This window comes from Episyrphus balteatus, chromosome 3 (assembly GCF_945859705.1).
Source record: "Episyrphus balteatus chromosome 3, idEpiBalt1.1, whole genome shotgun sequence".
In the NCBI taxonomy this organism is placed as follows: Eukaryota; Metazoa; Arthropoda; class Insecta; order Diptera; family Syrphidae; genus Episyrphus; species Episyrphus balteatus.
Genome location: NC_079136.1, coordinates 7,029,228 through 7,050,670, shown reverse-complemented (window position 1 = coordinate 7,050,670; position 21,443 = coordinate 7,029,228). Strand labels below are relative to the sequence as shown.

General features: G+C 29.5%; 2 protein-coding genes across 8 annotated transcripts in view; one reads left to right on the top strand and one right to left on the bottom strand.

The window, feature by feature from the left end:
- The first annotated feature begins 349 nt into the window (after window positions 1-349).
- Window positions 350-1,068, top strand: LOC129916030 (uncharacterized). The gene is made up of 2 exons (XM_055995792.1): window positions 350-759; window positions 813-1,068. Exons 1-2 carry the CDS (start codon window positions 454-456, stop codon window positions 972-974), a joined length of 468 nt encoding a protein of 155 aa, XP_055851767.1. The 5' UTR covers window positions 350-453; the 3' UTR covers window positions 975-1,068.
- Window positions 1,069-10,232: 9,164 nt separating this feature from the next.
- The window catches only part of LOC129916382 (sodium/potassium-transporting ATPase subunit alpha), a 67,274-nt gene continuing 56,063 nt past the window's right edge, over window positions 10,233-21,443 (bottom strand). For 6 of the 7 annotated variants that reach the window (XM_055996284.1, XM_055996278.1, XM_055996280.1 and 3 more), the window contains 3 exons: window positions 13,218-13,392; window positions 12,918-13,150; window positions 10,233-10,719 (listed from right to left, as the gene is read on the bottom strand). In XM_055996284.1, the coding sequence (XP_055852259.1) occupies window positions 10,599-10,719; window positions 12,918-13,150; window positions 13,218-13,392 (529 nt within the window). In that variant the 3' untranslated portion in view covers window positions 10,233-10,598. Of the gene's footprint in view, window positions 10,720-12,917; window positions 13,151-13,217; window positions 13,393-18,091; window positions 18,187-21,443 lie in introns of all 7 variants that reach the window. The other variant, XM_055996279.1, reaches the window with a different exon arrangement.

Genomic DNA, 21,443 nt, shown 5'->3' with positions numbered 1-21,443 from the left:
AATCGCTCTTTCTCTCACTCTATCTTTCTTTCTCTCTCTCTCTCTCTCTCTCTCTATCTGTTTTTTTAAGAGGATATAAAATGTCATCTTTTTTCTTTTAAAAGCAAATGAGGAAATATCGAAACATTCAAAAAACTTCTTTTCAAAATAGGGCCAGTAAGGGTCAGAGATAAAAATTTGAAAAAAATTAGGGAATTTTTTTTGCCAGATTTTTAACCATTCTAGGGGGCGTCCCCAATTTTTTGTTCCTAAGGACCACCCTAATGTATATACTTTGCAGATATTATTTGCAAAAACTGTCACTAAAATGGTTGTATTTTTTTTGGATTAAAAAAAAAAATAAAATATGTTTTGACTTTATAATCCTTGATTTTTTTTTACAATAATTGACAATTGCTTTTATTTAAATGATATTTTTGAAAATAATTTTGAAGAAAAAAAGCAGCCCTTTAAATGGCAGAAAAACCAAATTGCAGTGAAACTCCCAGTAACAATCAGCCCGCCAGACGAAGGACTCACAAGTTATCAGTACTTTCAAGTGTTCTTAAAACTCAAACATCTTCAATTCAGCACAGGGCATGCCCAAAAATAAAGAATAAACCATCAGGAGGAGGAGGAATAAGGATGTTTTTTATAAAAGCCTTAATCGGCGGTGGAGCAATTTATGGCAGTTCGTTGTTGGGTGTATGGGGTGAAGCAGAAGAAAGTGTGAAAGCATATTCCAAAATTAAAGCAGCTATTTGCCAAATTGATAATGAGGTTAGCATTAAGTTAATTTTAAAATTAAGTTAAATCTTTACATTTTTCTTTAGAAATTCATACCAGACGATGTGAAGACTGACTTGCTTGATAAAATGAATAGATCTACCGCATTTCTTAAAGATCATCTCACGACCCTACCTCAAGAAATGAAGAGCTATTATGAAAAATCAGAGAAATACATCAACGACTTGATAAAAGGAACAAAACCATAAATAGTAATTTTATAAATTTGGACAAAATACAAAAACGAATTTGGAAACCTCTTTCAAATAAAACTTGGATTTAAAAGACTGATTTTGGAGAGAAGATTAAGTTTTTTTTTTTTATCTTTCATCGAGGTATAGACTTAAAAGGGTTCTAAACTTTTACTTAAATACTGTTTTCTTACCAGTGAGTATGCTTGGATTTTGGTTTATGTTTTGGTATGTTAATTGTTTCAGATAATTTAAAACAAAAATAAAAGAAACGACGCACGCCACAAGTTACTCCAATAATAGAGAAACAAATCCCATAAGAAAAAAATACGTGCCCTATGGCGTATACGTACTTTTTTTTTTAAATTTTATTCCCTTAGGTTCCTTGCAAAAAACTTATACTCACTCACTTTTATACTCACCTCACCACTTTTTTCCTGCTAAACTTTTCAGTCAAAGTCAACGTGACAATAATTACTATAATAAAATTGACAAATACGAAGTTGAAAGGATATTAAAAAACCGATGTTGATAAGGTTATTGGTTCGAAATACTGTATGGGTCATAATAATAAATTTCTTTTTAAAGTTCTATATTTTAAAACGCTGTAAAAAGGCTGAAAAATCGTTTTGATAATGTAAATGGGAAATTATTTTCCCAAGGAATTTTTCCCTTCCCAAGAACAAGTTCCTACTATCGGGAATTGCTCTCGAAATTTTTTTTCCTTGGGAGAAAATTTTGTCAACATGAAAATAATAAATTAGTTTTCAAATATAATAGCTGCGTTCCTTTGGAAATATTTATCTACTTTTTAGTACTTAAAGCTGCTTTGAACTACTTTTTCAGTATAGCAAAGTAGTTTTAAATAATAAAAAGTAGATAAATATTTCCAAAGGAACGCAGCTTATTTGTGAATGATTTGACAGCCGGATTTTAGTGAAAAACAAATTGTTTGTTTTTGTCCTAAAGCCTGAACTACATCAAAACACAAAGTCAAAAAAGTAAACACGATGTTTTTTCTTCTTCCCCCTAGTAGCTTGTTTGTATATCTCTCTTTCATTTAAAAAAAGTATTCGATTCAAAAAGCTTGAACAAGACCAAGCTTTCAATTTTCACAAAGTTTTAAAAACATATACACTCAAACAATATTTTATATCCTTTCCGTAAGGTAGCTCTTCGATCACATAGTTAATGTCATTTTGCGAAAAAAAAGCTCTTTTGACAAACAATTGAAATTTCAAATACAGCCGATTCCGTATAAGTCGTACTTCCTTTAGGTCAAATTTTCCTCTAACTCTAAAAAACTTCAAAAACAAAAGTAGCTCAGGGAAATTAGTCAAAATATGGGCATGAAATCGCATTTTTCGCGGGACAAAATTTTTTTCATGAAATGTGTTCGGGTGGTTGTCCTTATCGTAAAAGTCAATTTGTTGGGATAATTGGAGGTTGGGAACAGCCGCCATCTTGGAAAAGAGATTGGTATCGTTTTTATTGAATAGCTCCATTGTTATTCATTTTAACAAAAAATGACAAAGGTAAGACTTATTAACAATAAAATTATCTAAGAAATGATATACAAAACAATTCCGTGAGTTGATTAAATAAAATTTTATAGTTGGTCAAAGTGCGTGTTTGTATCGCAAGGTTGGGACAAAATGACATTTTTTCATATATCTGACGAACTTTTGATTTGTTTGGATAATTCTTCAAGAATGAATTGTAGTACTTATAATTACCTATAAAATGAGCCCACAATCGTTATTGTCATCATCGTATTGTAGAAGTAATCTAACTCCGACTCTCTCCATGTACTAGTCAAAAGTAAGAAAAAAGCTGTTTTTTTGCTAGTAGGCCGACAAAATTTTGGGAGTAGAGGTATAACCAAAATATAAGTACGCAGTTTTGCAGCCATACGCGTGTTAATGTCGATTTCAAAGGTCTGAAAACTCTAATTTTGTGCTTTATACGGTTTTTGGGGGGTTAAATAACGTAAGTTTTCCAGTTAATGTGAATGGGCTAAATTTATACTATTTGAAATTATAAATATACAAGCTGATGCTCTATTATTTTTCCTAAATCTGGACACCTCAATCTCGGCTATGGGGTTAATAGAACTCACGATATAAGCTTTTTTAACTAACCATATCAGGCTTTTCAATTCAAGTAAACAAACAAAAATCTTAACAAAAAAAGCTTCTAAAACATAATCGTATAAACGGCTTATATATAGTTCTATTGGTCACATCCTCAAGATTGGGGTGTTCAGATTTAGGAAAAATAATAGAGCATCAGCTTGTATATTTATAATTTCAAATAGTATAAATTTAGCCCATTCACATTAACTGGAAAACTTACGTTATTTAACCCCCCAAAAACCGTATAAAGCACAAAATTAGAGTTGTCAGACCTTTGAAATCGACATTAACACGCGTATGGCTGCAAAACTGCGTACTTATATTTTGGTTATACCTCTACTCCCAAAATTTTGTCGGCCTACTAGCAAAAAAACAGCTTTTTTCTTACTTTTGAGAGAGTCGGAGTTAGATTACTTCTACAATACGATGGTGACAATAACGATTGTGGGCTCATTTTATAGGTAATTATAAGTACTACAATTCATTCTTGAAGATTTATCCAAACAAATCAAAAGCTCGTCAGATATATGAAAAAATGTCATTTTGTCCCAACCTTGCGATACAAACACGCACTTTGACCAACTTTAAAATTTTATTTAATCAACTCACGGAATTGTTTTGTATATCATTTCTTAGATAATTTTATTGTTAATAAGTCTTACCTTTGTCATTTTTTGTTAAAATGAATAACAATGGAGCTATTCAATAAAAACGATACCAATCTCTTTTCCAAGATGGCGGCTGTTCCCAACCTCCAATTATCCCAACAAATTGACTTTTACGATAAGGACAACCACCCGAACACATTTCATGAAAAAAATTTTGTCCCGCGAAAAATGCGATTTAAATTACTAATTTCCCTGGGCTAAAGAGCTTTTTTAGTTTTTTTTTTCCAATAGATGTCAGGTAGAGTCGTTCGTGGTAAGTGTGCGCAGCCGATAAGTGTGCGCATTGCTATTTTCTCGAAACTAGTGTAAAAATTTAAATTTCTGCTGATGCACAATTAATAAGATATTTGATCTTCGTCGAAGTCCGTTATATTTATGGTTATGTTGTTTTTAATGTTTCGAGAAAAAGCAAAAGAAAAAAACGCTAACTTTCCTTAAAATTTTTCACAATTTTCAAACACTGACAGTGATCTGTCTTTGACTTAAAGTGAAGGCAATTGATTTTTTTTATTAAGCTTCCTATTTAAACTTTGGGTGCTTTCATAATTGCATGATTGCTTTGTTTACATGCGGTCATTTGCGATCAGACTAATGTCAGAAAAACTATTTGCGCATGTATTTTACTTTGAATTTATGAACACTTTTTCTGATTTGCGTCATTTGTCAAAATTTTTAAGTTGCAATTCAGCCTCTTCTCCAAAATTAACAATATATTATCTTAATTCCATTCTTTAAGAGCCCCCGCACACTACAGACTTTCTATCGGCCGATAGTTTAGTCGGGTTGGGCTCGCAGTGTGCGCACAGGCAGCCGACTAAACAATCGGGTCGCTATGAAACATTTTAGTTTGAAGGCAATTGAGTAGCAAAACAAACTTTTTTTTCGATCAAACAAACTTTTTGATCGGCCGATACTTAATCGTTGTAGTGTGCGCACTCTCATACATTTTCATTCTGATTAAGAGACCGACTAAACTGTCGGCCGATAGAAAGTTTGTAGTGTGCGGGGGCTCTAAGAAAAAAAACTTCTTTTTAAGAGCCCCCGCACACTACAGACTTTCTATCGGCCGATAGTTTAGTCGGGTTGGGCTCCTAGTGTGCGCACAGGCAACCGACTAAACAGTCGGGTCGTTAGGAAACATTTTAGTTTGAAGGCAATTGTGTAGCAAAACAAACTTTTTTTTCGATCAAACAAACTTTTTGATCGGCCGATACTTAATCGTTGTAGTGTGCGCAATTTCATACATTTTGATACTGATTAAGAGACCGACTAAACTGTCGGCCGATAGAAAGTTTGTAGTGTGCGGGGGCTCTAAACATTTCTGTCAATATTTACAAATTTATTATATTCAAGAAATTCGCGTCTATTTTTGTTATTTTGACTTGAACTTTGAATTTCCAATTAATATTGTGACAGAATTGAGAAACAAAGAAAAGCTGTATCATCTTTTACGTCATGTTTTTTCTTTCTTTAAGTTTAAATTCATTGCGCATGAGAATTTTTTCATTTGCACATTTGCGCTGCAAATATTTGCGTTTTACATTTATGAACACCTGACATTTGTCGTTTGCATTAATGAAAGCTTTGCATTCGTCAGACTTGCGCAACCATGCATTTATGAAAGCGCCCTTTATGTATTAAAGTGTTATTGTTTTTAGTATTTATTTATTAATATTTTATCAAAAACAATAAAAAACTGCATTTGGGGTAAGTGTACGCAAAAATTTGGGGGTAAGTGTGCGCATGGGATTTCACGGAAATATATATATTTGCATAAAATGCTTCAAAATGCATCAAAATTTCACAGTGTACACAGTGTATGAGAAAATCGTATGGGAGCGGGGGTCTTAGACCCCTCGTTTGTCTTTAAAAATTGAAAAAAAGAACAATAGATAATCATTAAGATTATACTTAGCAAAAGTACCTGCGCACACTTACCGTACACCCTGCGCACACTTACCCCTTCGAAGGGGTAAGTGTGCGCAATATGACCTGTTTTGGTTTTCTTAGAAAAACATAATTAATTTTATAAATATTAATTATATTTAAATTGAATTTAAGAAGTCAAAAGATGTATCTCTAATAATCAATTTACTTTTTTTATGTACATCCTATATTTTGCTTGTAATACATCTTCAAAGTCAAAAGTGCGCACACTTACCACAAACGACTCTAAATATACATGTGATTTTTATATTTTGAGCTTTTTTTTACTTTTTTGACTTTGTGTTTTGATGTAGTTCAGGCTTAATCCTAATCTCGAATTAAAAATGCAAAAATTTTAGAGATAATTGAAATCCATAAGAACTACTTCAGCAACTGTTGTAAGTAAAAATATTTATTGATAGAAAAAAATGTTTCCTCAAACGCACTGAATTTATACTTTTTGTTTGGGCCTCCACCAGCTGCCTTTTTTGTCTCTTGGCATATTTTAAATCATTTTTTTTTTAAACAAAACATCATGGTTATCAATTTATCAGCTAAGTATTACTTTTTTTTATTCAGAAATAGATGTTGTTAGTGGGCCTAAAACCGTTAAGTTCTTTTTCTACTTCTCTGTTTCTTCCATAAAGCTGATTAAAACTTGAACTTGGTGAGATTTTGATGAATTCGATCTAAATTTTCATTGATATTTTTATTATTTTTGTTTGTTTGTTCCGCTTTCAATTCCGACAACTAAATAATGGGGAAATATTCAGACAGAAAAAACACATGATTTCTTATAAAAAATGAAATGCCGATAGGTATTTTTCCATACGAATTTTTTTCACAATTTCGAAAAAGTTCTCGATACCAATTTTTCGAATATGGGAAAAAAAGTTCCCTATAACCTCAAATACATTCATTTTTTTTCTCCTTATGTTTTGCTTTCCATTTTACATATAATACTTTGATCAATTACCAACTCCATCGATTCATTAAAATCAATAAATATATGTGTCGCTGCCCGGTACCGGATAAACGCCTCTTTTGGAAGGTTGCAAGATACACATTTGTGTACCTCGCAACCATCTAAAAGGGGCGTTTACCCGGTACCGGGCCGGTTTTCGGAGACGAGTGAAATGGGCCTGGTGCTTCGTTTTATGATTAATTGATTCATTTTGTGAAATCCAAAAAACGAAAAACCTCTGACTACTTCAAAATTATATTTGTCCATCGCGGGTATTCCATATCCGAGTTGCATGCATGTGTTGGACTTTTTTTTTTAATTATAGCAAAGTGGTTTGTTTTCCTTGCATTTTTCTTCAAAATAAAACTAAAAACAACTTACTAATAATAATTTTTTTTATTGAAGAACAAAGTAAATTTGAACAGTTCGTCCTATTGATATATTCTATTGATCCCATGGGACCCTATTTTTTTTTTTTTATTTAATGTTTCAAAAGTGAGATGTTTTTTTTTTAGCCGAATTATGTATTTTTTAAAATAAATTTAAAAACAAAATATTAACAAAAATCATTATTTAATTATATCGTTGATGCCAGATTATTGTAATGTGTGTTTTTATTATTAAAATACCTATAGATTTTTTTATGTTTTTGTTGCTTTATTCATTATTTAATTTCGTTTAAGAAATACGAAAAAACAGGTTGTTTTCTTAATTATTTACACATTTTTTTTTTTATTTAAAAAGACGTAAACATCAGGCAGTAGTATATTTTATTTTTTATATATATTTTAAGAAAAAATAAAAATTAATTTAAATTCAAAAAGAATTAGTTTGGTTCTCGGCTGCATATCCTTTTTGTTAATTAATTTTTTTTTATCTATGTAGGTTTCTGTTACCGATTCAAATATATATTTTGGAAGAAAATTAATGTTTATGATAGTCTGTGAATTATTAAGCGTGCTCTGATATACAAGATAATGACAAATGAAAGATAAAGTAGAAAACGAAAATCAAAAGCAGATAGGTATTTAAGAACATGGCATAACAAGAAGGTAAAAGATAATGTCGTATATCGGGGTCCTAACCTTGAATCCCAAGTACTCACCTTCAGTGAAAATGGATATGAAAACGCTCCATAGCTCGTTAAGTGTAATCCTTCAATTTTAAATACCATTTTTTGAGTAATGAACTCCAAAGGAAACTTGAGTTTTTCCAGATCAACAACTGAGAATATAAAAGATGGTTTCATTTCCATTCGAAATGAGTAGGTATAGGTAATAGACCTAGAACTTGAAAAACTGTTGTCCCTTGATTGCCAGAAAATGTAAAACCTTCTTACTCCGTGGTACGTTTATACGTGTCTATTTTCTTTACGAATTATTTTTTGAAATTTTTTTTTTTTATATGTATAAATCTTTCTTTCTGTCTTGGACAGTACGACCAGTTTAACTGATACAACGCTGCCATGTAGAAAAAAATACAAGTCGAAAGGCAATGGCATGCGATGTTCCACAGCAAACGTGAAGAATATAATAGGTATACAGGCAAAAATCTCCTGAACAAAAATATCAACGACAGAACCGAAAATGGTACCTACGTTTTCAAATAACTCAGTTAACTCCACAGGTTGAGCCTTAGGGTGAAGAAGTGAAGCTAAAGTTTGCGGTTCAGTCGAAACCTTAACCAAATTTTATTAAGTACACAGTTTTCCAACTATCCATCTTTTTTAACGAAAGCACCTTTTATTCTGCCTTAAAGTTGGGGCACAGTGCTATACGATTCAATGTTATTCAAGTCGGGACAACTAATCTCAGTCAACTAAAGTAATTTCTTAAATTATGACACCCCGGTTAGAATTAACTCAATTGTGTCGAGTTAAGTTAGCTCCTATGCATTAAATCGAGACAAGATGAATTGAAAATAGGTGTTGATTTCTAAAACTCTTAAACGAGTGACGTTCACTTGACTCTTCGGGAACAAAAATATGTTGTTCAAAGGGATTTGAACCCTTACTATCATCAGGCTTGGTGACTTCCATTACAATACGCGTTATGTCGTCAGGAATAGTTTTGTACAGTGTCCAAATCGTTGAGATGCACTTTTCTGTGACAGAAAGTCTTGGAACCGTGGATTCAAAACCAGACTTCTAGTGCACAAGGGAACCTAGACCGAATTTCAGATGCATGTACACGCAGTAAAATACTTTTGCCATGTTGAGACATATCCCTATTACGATACGAATAGAAAAAGTAACACAATTCTACAAAGTCTTGCATTAAAAGCAGCCATGAAATAGTAAAAATTGATCGAGAAGAGAATTTTCTGAAATGCAATGTGGAACTAAAACCAACCAAGCTCTAGTGAATTAAGAGCGCAACACTATAATACTCGTAATACTAATTGAAGCCCTTAGAAGATCAAGTTACAAAGCATTTTAAGTTTATCCATTTACATACAAAGAGTATGCATTTTATCTTAAAGCTCAACAAGAATCTAGGACCGAAAGCATTGAAAAACGTATGCATCTTCTGAGATCTTCAATTAGCATTGTGTATGATTGAATCAACTTCTTACACACAAAATGAATAAATAAAAAAATGTAATTTTTTTTTAGTTTTTTTTTGTTGTTTTTTTTTTACCTTATTTTTATTTATTTTTTTATTTAATTCTACAATACATTTACAGCGGAGGGCGAAAGAACAAAAATGTATTCTCTATTAATTTTAAAATACAATTAAAATAATTAATATTAATTATTTTAATTTTCTCTCTCATTTTTTTGTTAAATGTTTTTCTTTGAAAAAAAAAAACAAAAGAAAATTATAAAATAAAAAAAATTAATAATGCCGTTGCGTAACTTTTATATAGCATCTGCGTTTTGATTTTTTTTTATAATTTAAGATATAAGATAAATACAATAAAAAAAATGAAACAAAAAGTTAGCAACAGTATTTGAAGAATAATAATAATAAAATTAATAGAAAAAAAATGATAATGACATGACGGAGGAATACAATGTTTTATAGTAGTTTTTCTTGTATACACAAATCTAACGTACATTACATAAATATTAAAAGAAAAAACGAAAAAAATTTTAATGACAATACGATTGCATACAAAAAAATAAAAGAATTTAAAAGGAATATCATCATCTTCGTGTTATAACATTTCGTAATTATATAATAATAATAATATATCGCTATTCAATGAGAAAGAAACAGGTTTAACACTTTTTTTTTATTTCGATTGATTAATTAATTAAAAAATTAAAAAAAAAAAGAAAAATGCAACTGAAGCCAAATAAAATTGGTGGTGGTTGTGGTGGTAGTGTTTTTTTTTGTTTTTTTTCTTCTTTTTTTTTGTATTACATATTTTTTATGGAACCAAACAAAAGTACAAAATAACGTGTGAACATTGTTGTTCCATTTTTTTCTTATTTTTCATTTTTATATAAACAATTATTTATTTTATATTATTTTTTGTTTTGTTTTTTTCATTAACTACACTATAATTTTTTTCTTTTTTTCTGTAATTTTTCTAAAATTATATTCATGCTCTCTTAAAATTTAAAATCGTTTAATGATTTTGTTTTTTTTTTTTTTTCATTTATTTATTAATTAAAAGTTGTTGGTTTTTTGTTTTTTTTTTGCACTCTTTAAGCTTGCATTTATCTTCACAAATTAATTTTTTTTTTATTTAGCTTATTTGTTTTTTTTGTTGTTTTAAATATTTTAAATTTTTTTACTCACTAAAAATGTATTAATTTATTTTATTTTTTTTTTTTGTTTTTGCTTATTGTGTGTTTGGGGTTGGTTTATTTTTTTGTTTATAATTTATTTTTTTTTTTGTATTTTTTTCTTAAACGTTTAAATAATGATCTTTTTTTTGTTGGTTTTATTAAATATTTAAAAATAAAAAATAATATAATTTTGTTTTGTTGTCTGTTTGTTTAATAATATGTTTCCTGTTCCAACCAACCACCTGGGTTGCGACGCAAGTAGAATCGACGGGTTTCATCATAGATGAAAATGGACAACATGAATGGAATTGCTGGCAACCACCAGACGAATCTATAAAGAGAAGAAAATAATGCAAATTAAGTACAAGATCATTTAAAAATAAAAAAAAAAAATTAAAGTACGTTGTCCTTTTGAATAAAAACGAGGTTTTATGTGGAACCAGTTTATCACGTATTGAAGTGAATAGTGCGCCAGGCTCACTTTTTGCAACTACACAAATGCATTTCTTTGGGGGACTGTTTTTAGGAAAACGAATGAGGAAGAATTTTGTTTATTCTATGTTTTCATTTGATTTGAAATACAAATGGTCCTCTAATCGATAACAATTGACTCATGGAGCTGAAAATTTTTCTTTGTAGTTCTTTAACGGTTGGGTGCTGCAATAATCGGGTATGCATTTTCGGGTTTAATTAGTTCACTCCTGTAAGTGTCTCCAAATAAATTTTGATTATTTTAACTCCTAATGGTAATCTTTGGGTAAGGTTAAATCCAACCGAGCGTGACTGAGTGAGCGTCAACTAATAAGTGCGAGCGTTGAAAGAAAAGAAGAACACAATTTCTCATGGGACAATACTCCTTGAGAATGAGAATTTAATTAGATTTTAGAGTAAGGATGGATTCCAGATGGAAATCTCTTGACACCAAAGGAGCTACTCAAATACTAAAATCTGTCTTTTCGCAGTTGAAGGCAGAAATTACTTCAATCTAAGAGCTAAGGTGGCTTTCATCATATGAAACTAGCTTAAAATGAGTCACAAACTTAAAGACAGTTGATTCTCCCGCTGTGATGCATTTCAAACCTACTATCCTGCTCAAAAAGACAAGGCTGAATCTATCGAGAAGGACTTGAATAATCTCATGGACCGAGCCTTTGGAAACTACGAAATACGTTGTGAATTTCAACGTTTAAGTCGAAAAGCAGTTCATCTGTTTTCGAAAGACATCAAACAACGAATACGTCTAATGGATTTCGTAAGTAATACTCATGTCCTTATTGATACAATGCACCTTTGTGAATCCTGAAAGTGTATACTTTTTGAAGAGCAAACATTTCCTTTGAGAGGAAAATCAAAACCGAGAAGAAGAAATTCGACGTCTTAACGCATTTGAACGCCTGACTAATAAACTCTTCACTTTAAATTAAACTAATAATAATAGATGCTAACAAAAAACTCCCAATGTAAAATTAGCAAACAACCGCAAGCAAAAGGAAAGGATGAATATTTCCACCGAGAAATTATAGAGGACACACATATTAAAATGCTGTTTTGCACGGAAAACAAGAACAGAAAAGGAAGACCATCGAGTCAAGGGAAAGATGGAAAAGTAAATCTCGCGATCAAAACATTACCCGAAGATTTTATAAAATGTTTGACAGCAGGCTTCTAGTTCTTAAATAGGAATAGACGCTCTTCGAAATATTGAATGTAACCTAGTCGAGGAAGTAAAATTATTGAAGAATTATTTTTAGCAGCTGCGTATGAGAAAGGCACAGCAAGAACTATGCAACGCACTGCGCGAACGCCTCAAATCAATAGGTACAAGTAAATGGCGCTTTCGCCCTGGCAAATTCTTAAAAAAAAACAACTTATTTCCAGCTGAGTGCTACCATCTTTTCATCGATTTCAATCCCGAATATGATAGTAAAAATATCATCGACCAAGAACCAAAAAAGCAGTACTGTTCCTATAAAACTCTATTAATTGTACAAAGATGTGGATTATGCACAAAAACACATAGATCGCATTGGCTCCACCACGATGGAAACATGCTGTGGGTAACTGTGGGTACTGCTCTTAAGAGGAATTGAAAAACCCTGCGAAAGTATTATTGTAATGAAAAAGTGCATCGCCGGTCGGACTCGGTGGTTAATTGTAAGGCCCTTAAAATTAGCAAATGGTTGAGAGTTGTTAGTCACTAGGCCTTGCTCCTTCATGGAGTGCCGTGGCACAAATTTATAATTATTTATTATTATGACTAGTCAGTCGAATGTTCGATTCAAGTCGAACGATTTGGCGAACTCTTATGTAAAGAAAATGTTGCTTTGTACCAATATCATTTTTAAGTTGTGGAATCGCATGTGCGAAATGTTGTGGTCTCTAGACTTATTAAAAATGTTCAACTAAAAACTTATTTCACCTTCCAGCTGAATCGGATGTTAAAATCAGAACTCAAATCGTTACTATTCAAAAGAACAATGCTAATAATGTCCTAATACAAAGAAAATATTGTAAAATTCATATACTTACTTGAGTGGGTACATACGAAGACCCTTGTCCATTCCAGGACAGTAAGATAGGAATGCAGCTAACAATGTTTCGAATACTAGACCAAAGTTAAGAGCCCAATTCCTCATGCCTTGATGTACGAGAGAGTTTCGGCGGGTCTTGCAAATAATCAAATCGGCCCATTGTACAACCACAATTGATATGAAGAAGGCGGTATGGCAGGTGAATTCAAGTGTTTTACGATCGCGATAAGTCTAAATGCAAACAAATTATTAAATATATTTTAAATAAAAGTTAATCAAAAAATAAAGTAAATTATACCCATTCTTGACCATAAGAATCAGTTAGATCGTTAACAGCCTTTGAATCCCACATCTTACGGATGCCAAACAGTTTCATTGGCAAGAAACCATTTTCAGCCATAATCACAAAGTACACAAAGAATCCAGCAGCTGCCTGAATCATACCGATTTGTCCATATGCCATGGAAATCAATCTATTTTTATTGAATTTAAGATGAAAGAGAGAGGGAAGAAAACAAAGAGAAATGCATTAGTAAAACTCAAACATCAAAATTCTAAGTGTAAAAAGATCTAACGAACAAGCGATTGTAAATGAGATTTTGAAGGACATTTTTTTTGTGAGATAAGTGCATTCACTTCGAAATTTCATTTTAACAATCATTTATAAGGAGGAATCCTATAAATTATTTTTTTTATTTTACACAAAATGTTAGTATTTTTTTTAATTCTCTTTTTTTTTACACAAAACCATCTAGAGAGATATATTAATAATGAAGCAAGTTATTAAAAGCCCGCAAAGCATGATGCGCACGCATTGCCATAAAAATTTACGTGTTGATTTGATCACAAGAACAAATGTATTAAATGTTTATAATGTTACATAAAAGCAAAGCACTTTAGACCAGAAACAGAGAGAGAAGAGAGAGAATACTAAAGCATGCAAATATAAGTAGTGTTTTTGATTGATGTGTTACAAAAGGTTTTCTATCTACAAATTTTGGGAGTTTTTTTTTTGTTGATTTTGGAGGGTAAATCAAGGTATTTGTCTACATAAATTTTGTATAAGCATAACAGATGATATTAAATAAACATATTTTATTCGTTATAATTGTAATTTTTGAACAAACCCTGAAGAAAAAAGTATCACAGGAATTCAGTTAGAAAAAATAGTATAAAGGGTGTTTTTTTTCAAGGAATTGGAAACATCGAGAAACAGCACTTGAACCCACTTAGCACTGGGATAATACTAGGAATATAATAAAAGTTATAAAAATGACAAAGTGATGGTCACATGAAATTCGTATCCAAGTCAGTTTTTGGGCAGAGCATCAATAATCTTGCAGGTTTGGGCCATGGGTTTAGGGTGTTTGGTTTTTGTATTTGCTTATTATGGACACGATCGACTTTTTTTCCAGCACTCAATTCAAATATTGACACGTTTGGTTTATTTTTCCCGTAGAGAGGAACATTTTGGTGAAAGGTTACTATTTGTGTTTCAGAGAACCAAAATTAGCAGATCCCGGTGCGGTTTGACAATTTGCTGGAGGTAATTAATTTAATACTGAGACGGAGTTTTTGGTTGGTGACATTAAGAATCAAGAACATCCGCGGTGGATGACAAAAACAAAGTAGTCTACAAGCTTATGGAGATCCAGTGCTTTAGGAAATGGCAGATGCGATACCGAAAATAATAGCAGTTGGAAATTTTAATTGTCGAATTTGTATTAAATTTTCAAGAGAATTTATTTAGCTATAGTTATTAGACAACTTTGAAGGCGATAACTTAAGTAAATCTGACGTTGGAAAAACTTTGTTGTCTACTGAATATTATTTTTGTTGGTTCTTATAAGTATCATCGATCTAATTACAAAATGAGAAAGCAAATCTGATACCCAAGGGTTAAAAATTAATGAAATAGAACAAAAACCAAAATAATCAATAGCTGTATTTTTATTAAGAAGGCATTGATTAAAATGTAGTGGGCCCTGTAGCCAAGTAGTAGTGGAATAGTTGTTCAAGCCCATGCCTTTTAAGAAAGGGTGTTCTTATATTGGTACTGAAACCCTTACTGTCTGATAAGTATGTATCTTGTGTTACTTAGGTTTTAGATAGCGTGTGATAAAAAATTATATCAGTGCAAAAGCGATTTTGTAAAAAAAAAAGTTACATATTTCCGATTACGTTACTTTACTTCTGTAATTAAACAAGTTTAACTCGTTGACAAATATCATGATTTACCTCCTGTTTTAATTCGTACTTACTTTAATATGATGATCTTCAAATGGAACTTTTAAATTCTTAAATTTTATTATTTAGAAAAATTAAAATTGAGCTAAGGATAGTGTTTTTGTTTGGCAAGTAGGATATTAAAAAAAAATTAAAAAAGGTATAGAAGATAGAAGAGAAAAAGAATAATAATACAAAATCGTACCTTTAATCAAGTAGTTATTTACTTATTACTTATATTTTATATCATTTCATATTATTTATTTCATCGAACAAACATCATCATGATGAACATTTTGTTGCCATTGCAAGAGTAGTCTTGTTCTCTTCAAAAAATTATTATAAATTTTATTCAGTAGGAACTGAGTTTGAGGAGGAAGGAAGGAGGATAAACATTTAAAAGGATTCGGACAATGAAGGATGTTATTTTTTTTTTCCTTTTTTGTTAAGTTTTTTTATTTGAAACATTCTCGTCACATGGGAGATAGAAGAGTTTTAAGATACATAAATAGAGAAGAAATTTTGCTACCTCCTTTAAAGTTGTTTTACACAACATTTACATACAAACAAAAATGTTTTACCAATTTTATATATAGAAGAGAGAGAGATAGAGAAAAAGAATTCATTCCGACCATGTGACATTTATATTTAACTGAAATTCTATCGAACGAAAAAAAAATTGTATATTTAACAACTATATAGTAAATAAACTACTCATTCTATTAGATTGATTGCAAACAAAACTACCAAAATAAAAATTTATTAACTAATAAATTTAACAATATTTCAAAGCAGTCTGTTTTTGAATGAGTTTTTATATATTTATATAGTTGAGTATAGAGTGGGTAATAATATCTTCTTCTGTTTCTGTGTGTATGGTTTTCCGTTATTTTGTGGCTTTGTATTGAGTATATTTTTGTATAGTAAGGTAAAGGTAACCCCGCATAATGGCGGGTTGCGCTTTTTTGCTTAATATGCTTACTACTTTCTATATTTTATTCTATAATGCTGTATATGTGTGTGTTTTTTTTTTAACTTTAAATATAAGCAATTTCTTTTGGTTATTTTTTTTATTTTATAGAACGTTTCAACAAGCAAAAACAGTTATTAGTAAGCATTCTCATTTAATGTTAATTTTCTTTTCAATTTTTAATAATTAAAATTAACATTAAAATACTCTTTTTCAAGACAGAACTTTGTAGTCATTTTTTTTTAGTGTTTTTATTTTTTGTGATATGATAGGATGCAGTTACTAATATATTTGCTTTCTAACTTTTGTTTTTCTAATTCAATACAAAAACAACGAATTTTAAAAAAAATTATAACTTAATTGGTTGTTTATTGGTTTTATTTTTGTTTTAATTTTTTTATTTTGCCTTAATGGATATCAATTTAATTTAAAAAAATAGTACTGAATAAGGAGTACCAACTGATTGATGTGTAAGCAATAAAAGAAATATTAATTTTTAATAATTTAAATCCTTTAAAAGAATGCTATTCACTATTTACTATGTGCATAGAAAAATAAATCCGGTTATAAAAGTATCGTGTAAATCAATCCATTCTATTGATCAGAAATGAATTTGACTTATGTTGTAGTTATTTCTTTTTTATTCAACAGACTGAATTTGTTGCATAAACCTGGGATCCTCATATCAAATGGTTTTGATTTATTCTGTTGGTTAGTGGTTTGGTTCGTGTATTTGGTTTAACTAAATTTGGTTCACACATTTGCTTACTCAAGGCACCCGATATCGATCTTTGGTTTAGTAAATTGTTCCCGTATAGAAAATCCTTATTGCCCTCTTTATGATCCTGACAACTTCCCAGTATTTTGCTATTTCACGAGCAAGAAATACTGGAGTTGTTTCGGTTACAAACTATTTCATCTGATATTCTTTGTGTAAAAAAGCGATAAAATATTGAGAACAACTCGATATTTTTTTTTCAAGTCAAATAAATTAGGATTAGAAAATGTCATAAACCTTTGGAACGAATGGTTGCTCGACTCTGTGTTAGATTTCTACTAACTGGGCTTGAAAGTCTCACGAAAACACTACCGTTCAATAATCATTTCGTAGAAAAATTGTTTTCTCAAGTCAGGTAAAAATAGGATGTCATTGAAGACAAGTTGAGAACTTTTCAAAAAGGCTCAATACTGCTATTTTCTTTCTACCTTGTCTTAACATGCAATCATGGTAAGGATCAACAACGTCGGGGTATTTAGACCATCGGTAAGAAGTTTACATTAATTTCTTTCAAAAATTAAAAGTTTTAATTATTTTATTTAAATGTTAAAAAAATATAAGTAATCATGCTTTTTTTATTATTTTTTTAATTTAATTTAACAACAACCATTTAAGTTAATATTTTTTTTTTTTTTTTTTTTTTTGAAAACTAATTCATAAAATTTAATATTTCTATCAAATATTAAATCAAACTACGCCTGCAAAATCAAAACAAAAATAATATAAGAAACCAAACAAACGATTCTAGGTTTTGGGTAGTATACTTGAAACACAAGTGTAAATTGATTTTTTTTGTTAAGGGTTTTTGTTTTCAGTGTAAAAGGGTAATTTGTTACATGTTTTTTTTTTTTTATTTATAAAATTATATTTTGTGTTTAACATTCGATAATGTCAAATAACAACAACTAGACATTTTGTTAAAAAAAAATATGTGTGGATATGTGTGTATAAATATAAACATGTATCAATTTTTAAAAAAATTAAGAGAAAAACAAAATAAATAAATAATTTTGTTTCAACATCGAATATTGGTTTCAAAACGAAAAAAAGGTATTTTTTTTTGTTTGATTTTAAAAAGTGGAACATTAAATTTTGGAATGAATATATATATTTTTTCGTTTTTTTTTAAATGCAAATTTTTTGAAAAAAAAATTTAAATGTTTTTTTTTTTGCAATCTAATTTTTGTGTTTTCCTGACCTGCGATTCACCAAGTTGTCGCGATAGGGATCTCTGGGCTGGCGTTTCATAATGTCACTCTCTGGTGCTTCGTATGCCAATGAAATGGCTGGTACCTTTTCAGAGGATTGATTAATGATGATTAAACAGAGTTAAATCGCACAGGTTTTTTTTTTAATGATTTTTTTTGGTTTTTTGTTTATTCAAAAACAAATTTCAAAAAACAAAAAAAATGTTAATTTTATACTTAAAATATATATTATTTGCATTTTTTTTTTTTTTATTTCTGTAAGAGGAGAGGTATATTTATAAGTATATAATAATGCTGGTTTCTGTGTGTTGGTTGGTAGTATTTTTGTATATTTCTTGAGATAATATTATTATGTTTATCAGTCAAGTTTATTTTCTACAAACTACTTAAAGAAATTTTACTAAAAATTTTATTGTAAACTATCGAATATTACTGAAATAGAAAAATATGTATTCATAATATTCAAAGTCTTATAAATAAATTATGTAGTATAGGTTTTTATAAAATTGATAGAACAGTCAGCTAATTGATACAATACATTTTTTTAATTTATTGTATTCATAGGTTTTTTTTGTTTTTTCAAAGAGATCGTGTTCAAGCGCATTCATTTTTTTTTTTTTTAGAATAAGGTCAACTCCTGGCATTCACACACTCACACTCGCATACAGTTTTTTTTTTTTTTATTTAAGGTAATTTATAGGTAATTTTGTTTCATTGATGAATAAAAATTGAAATATGAAAATTTTGTATGCAAATGTTTTAAGTAGGTATTTATTTTTTGACTGTACTGTGTTGTAGTTTCAATGTTTCCTAAGAATATGCAAGGTTTTTTTTTATAGAATAGAGTCAACTAAAAAGTCATCAACTCAAATTTATAATAATTATCACCTAAAGAATAAAACAGTACCAAATCAAATTATTGAATTAATATAATTGGTGGATGAACGATTGGTTGATTTGATTGATTTGAAGAAATGATTTATTACTAAGAATAATAAATAATGAATGAGGAGGAGTGAACCTTATAAGTATTTAAAATATGTGTAGCAATAGGTAGTACATATTTAAATTACGAAACGTAATAACCACAAAACAATAGCTACTATATAGAACTAAAGTATAATAGTTTCTAAAAGGAATAGAACGATATATGAGTCGCTTATTTTCGAGAATTTTTTTGTGAAAATTAAATAGACGCAAATCGAAGGCTTGAATTGGAAAAATGCTAAATGTTATTTCTTTTGACATTTTTTAACTGAAATATAAAATAAATTTAACCTATTTGACTAAAAATGCTTTCGACTTTTTTGACTCGGCGATGAACACAAAGACTTCGGTTCAGCATCAGTTCTTAAAATTTTGAAATTGAATTTGAACGTATTTTTGGAGACCAAGTTAAGCAATTTGTAGAATCTAACAACTTTTTGACATCATTGCAATCAGGTTTTCGATCTAACCACAGCTGTACAACAGCTTTAATCAAGATTACCGATGACTTGCGTCAGGCTATTGATCGAGATGAAGTGACATTGCTAACACTATATGATTTTTCAAAAGCGTTTGATTCGGTCAATCCTGTCATACTCAGCTTCAAGCTCCATATTCATTAATAATTTTTAAAACTGCCTCTCCCACATAATGCAAATGCTGATGAAGTTCAGCTCTATATATAATTTCCAGTTGGTCTTATTAAAATTGGAGTTCATCTAATGAATGAACATCTGAAGTTTTTATTTGAATAGTCTTATAAAAATAGACTCTTATTGAATCCTTCCACGACTAGAACTTTGCAAATAAAAACATTTACTTAGTACATTGCTTCCACCTGTTTTGTTAGATGATGTTTCCCTAAAATTCTAGGTATTGTAATTAACAGCACTTTGACCTGGAGCGACCACATAAAATCTGTGATGTCTAAAGTATAAACTGCTCTACGTTAAAGTAGATAATAAAACATTTTTCAGTATTTTTCTTTCCAATTTTCATTTTCGATTCTGAAAAAGAAGTGATTTGTTGATTGCGTCTATTTCTTTCCACATAAAATTTCCCCTTTTATTGGAAACTCATTAAAAGAAATCTTTGATTTTTTTAAATTGGTTAAAAAAAAAAAGAATCTCAATCACTAGCAAAGACTATAATCATTATGTAGTAGAAGGATAATAAAGAAATTCACACACACAAAAACGATGTCTTACAAAATTAAAGAGATTAATAATAAATTAATATTAAATTAAGTACCATAGTCGAGCACAAATCCTACAATATATATATTACGAGTATATATTTTTATTTTGGGACATTCCAAAGGATTATATTTAATTAGAAAATATTTATTCAGGCAGATATATGATTATATTATTGTTTAAAGGAGGAGCATATAAGTGTGTATGGATAAAACCATAATGCAATTAAGTATCACAAAAACAGGACGAATAGTCCCATTTCTTTGTTTTTAATTTTCTTTAAGACGTTGAACTTACCTTAGATTATAAATTTTTTTTTCTATTTACTTTGTTCAAAGGTTAATACACACAGGTGCATATATTATGAATTTTTTATAAAAAAAAAATACGTTTAGTTTTTTATTTTACATTAAAACAAAATAAAGGAATTATTACAGTTGCATTAAGAGAGAATAATGTAAGAAGTATTTCTTAAAAAAAAAAAATAAATTGTTAATTAAAAACAAAAAAACAAGTGTTTTTAGGATAATATTATTATATTTTATTATTAAAGAAAATATTGGATAAAGAAGAAGAAAAGTTTGGAAAATTAAAAGGAGAGAAAAATCGGAAAGTATTTAAAAGGAGCATTATTGATACTTTTTGTCGCATAATATAAAATGGGAATAGAATTTGTTTTTAAAACTTTTGGCGTGGCCGAAAATGAAGATAAAATATTTTTTTGCAGGGTTTTGAAAGGTTTATTTCTTTAAGGGTATTTTATTTAAAATTTATATTTTTTTTTGTTTTGTTTTTAAAGAATAGAAAGCAAAACTAAAATAACGAAGTTACAAGTACTATACGAGTAATGTGTTTCTAGATTTATTTATAATTAAATAATTGATCTCTTTTTGGTTTTTTAATTTGGCAACAAGGTTCAAATTCGTAATCATTTAAACTGAAATTAAGAGTCCATAATTAAACTTAATTTACACAAATTGTATTTATAAAGCATTTTCACGCAGTAAAAATATCAATTGCAAGTAAAAGCAGGCCTCTCAAATATATGTCATCAAAATTGATAATTGTTTAGTCAATATTATTTATTTCTGACTTTTGGACAATCCACTTCGAAGTGAGTCGCATGATTTGAATTAATGACTCGAGAATTATTATCATT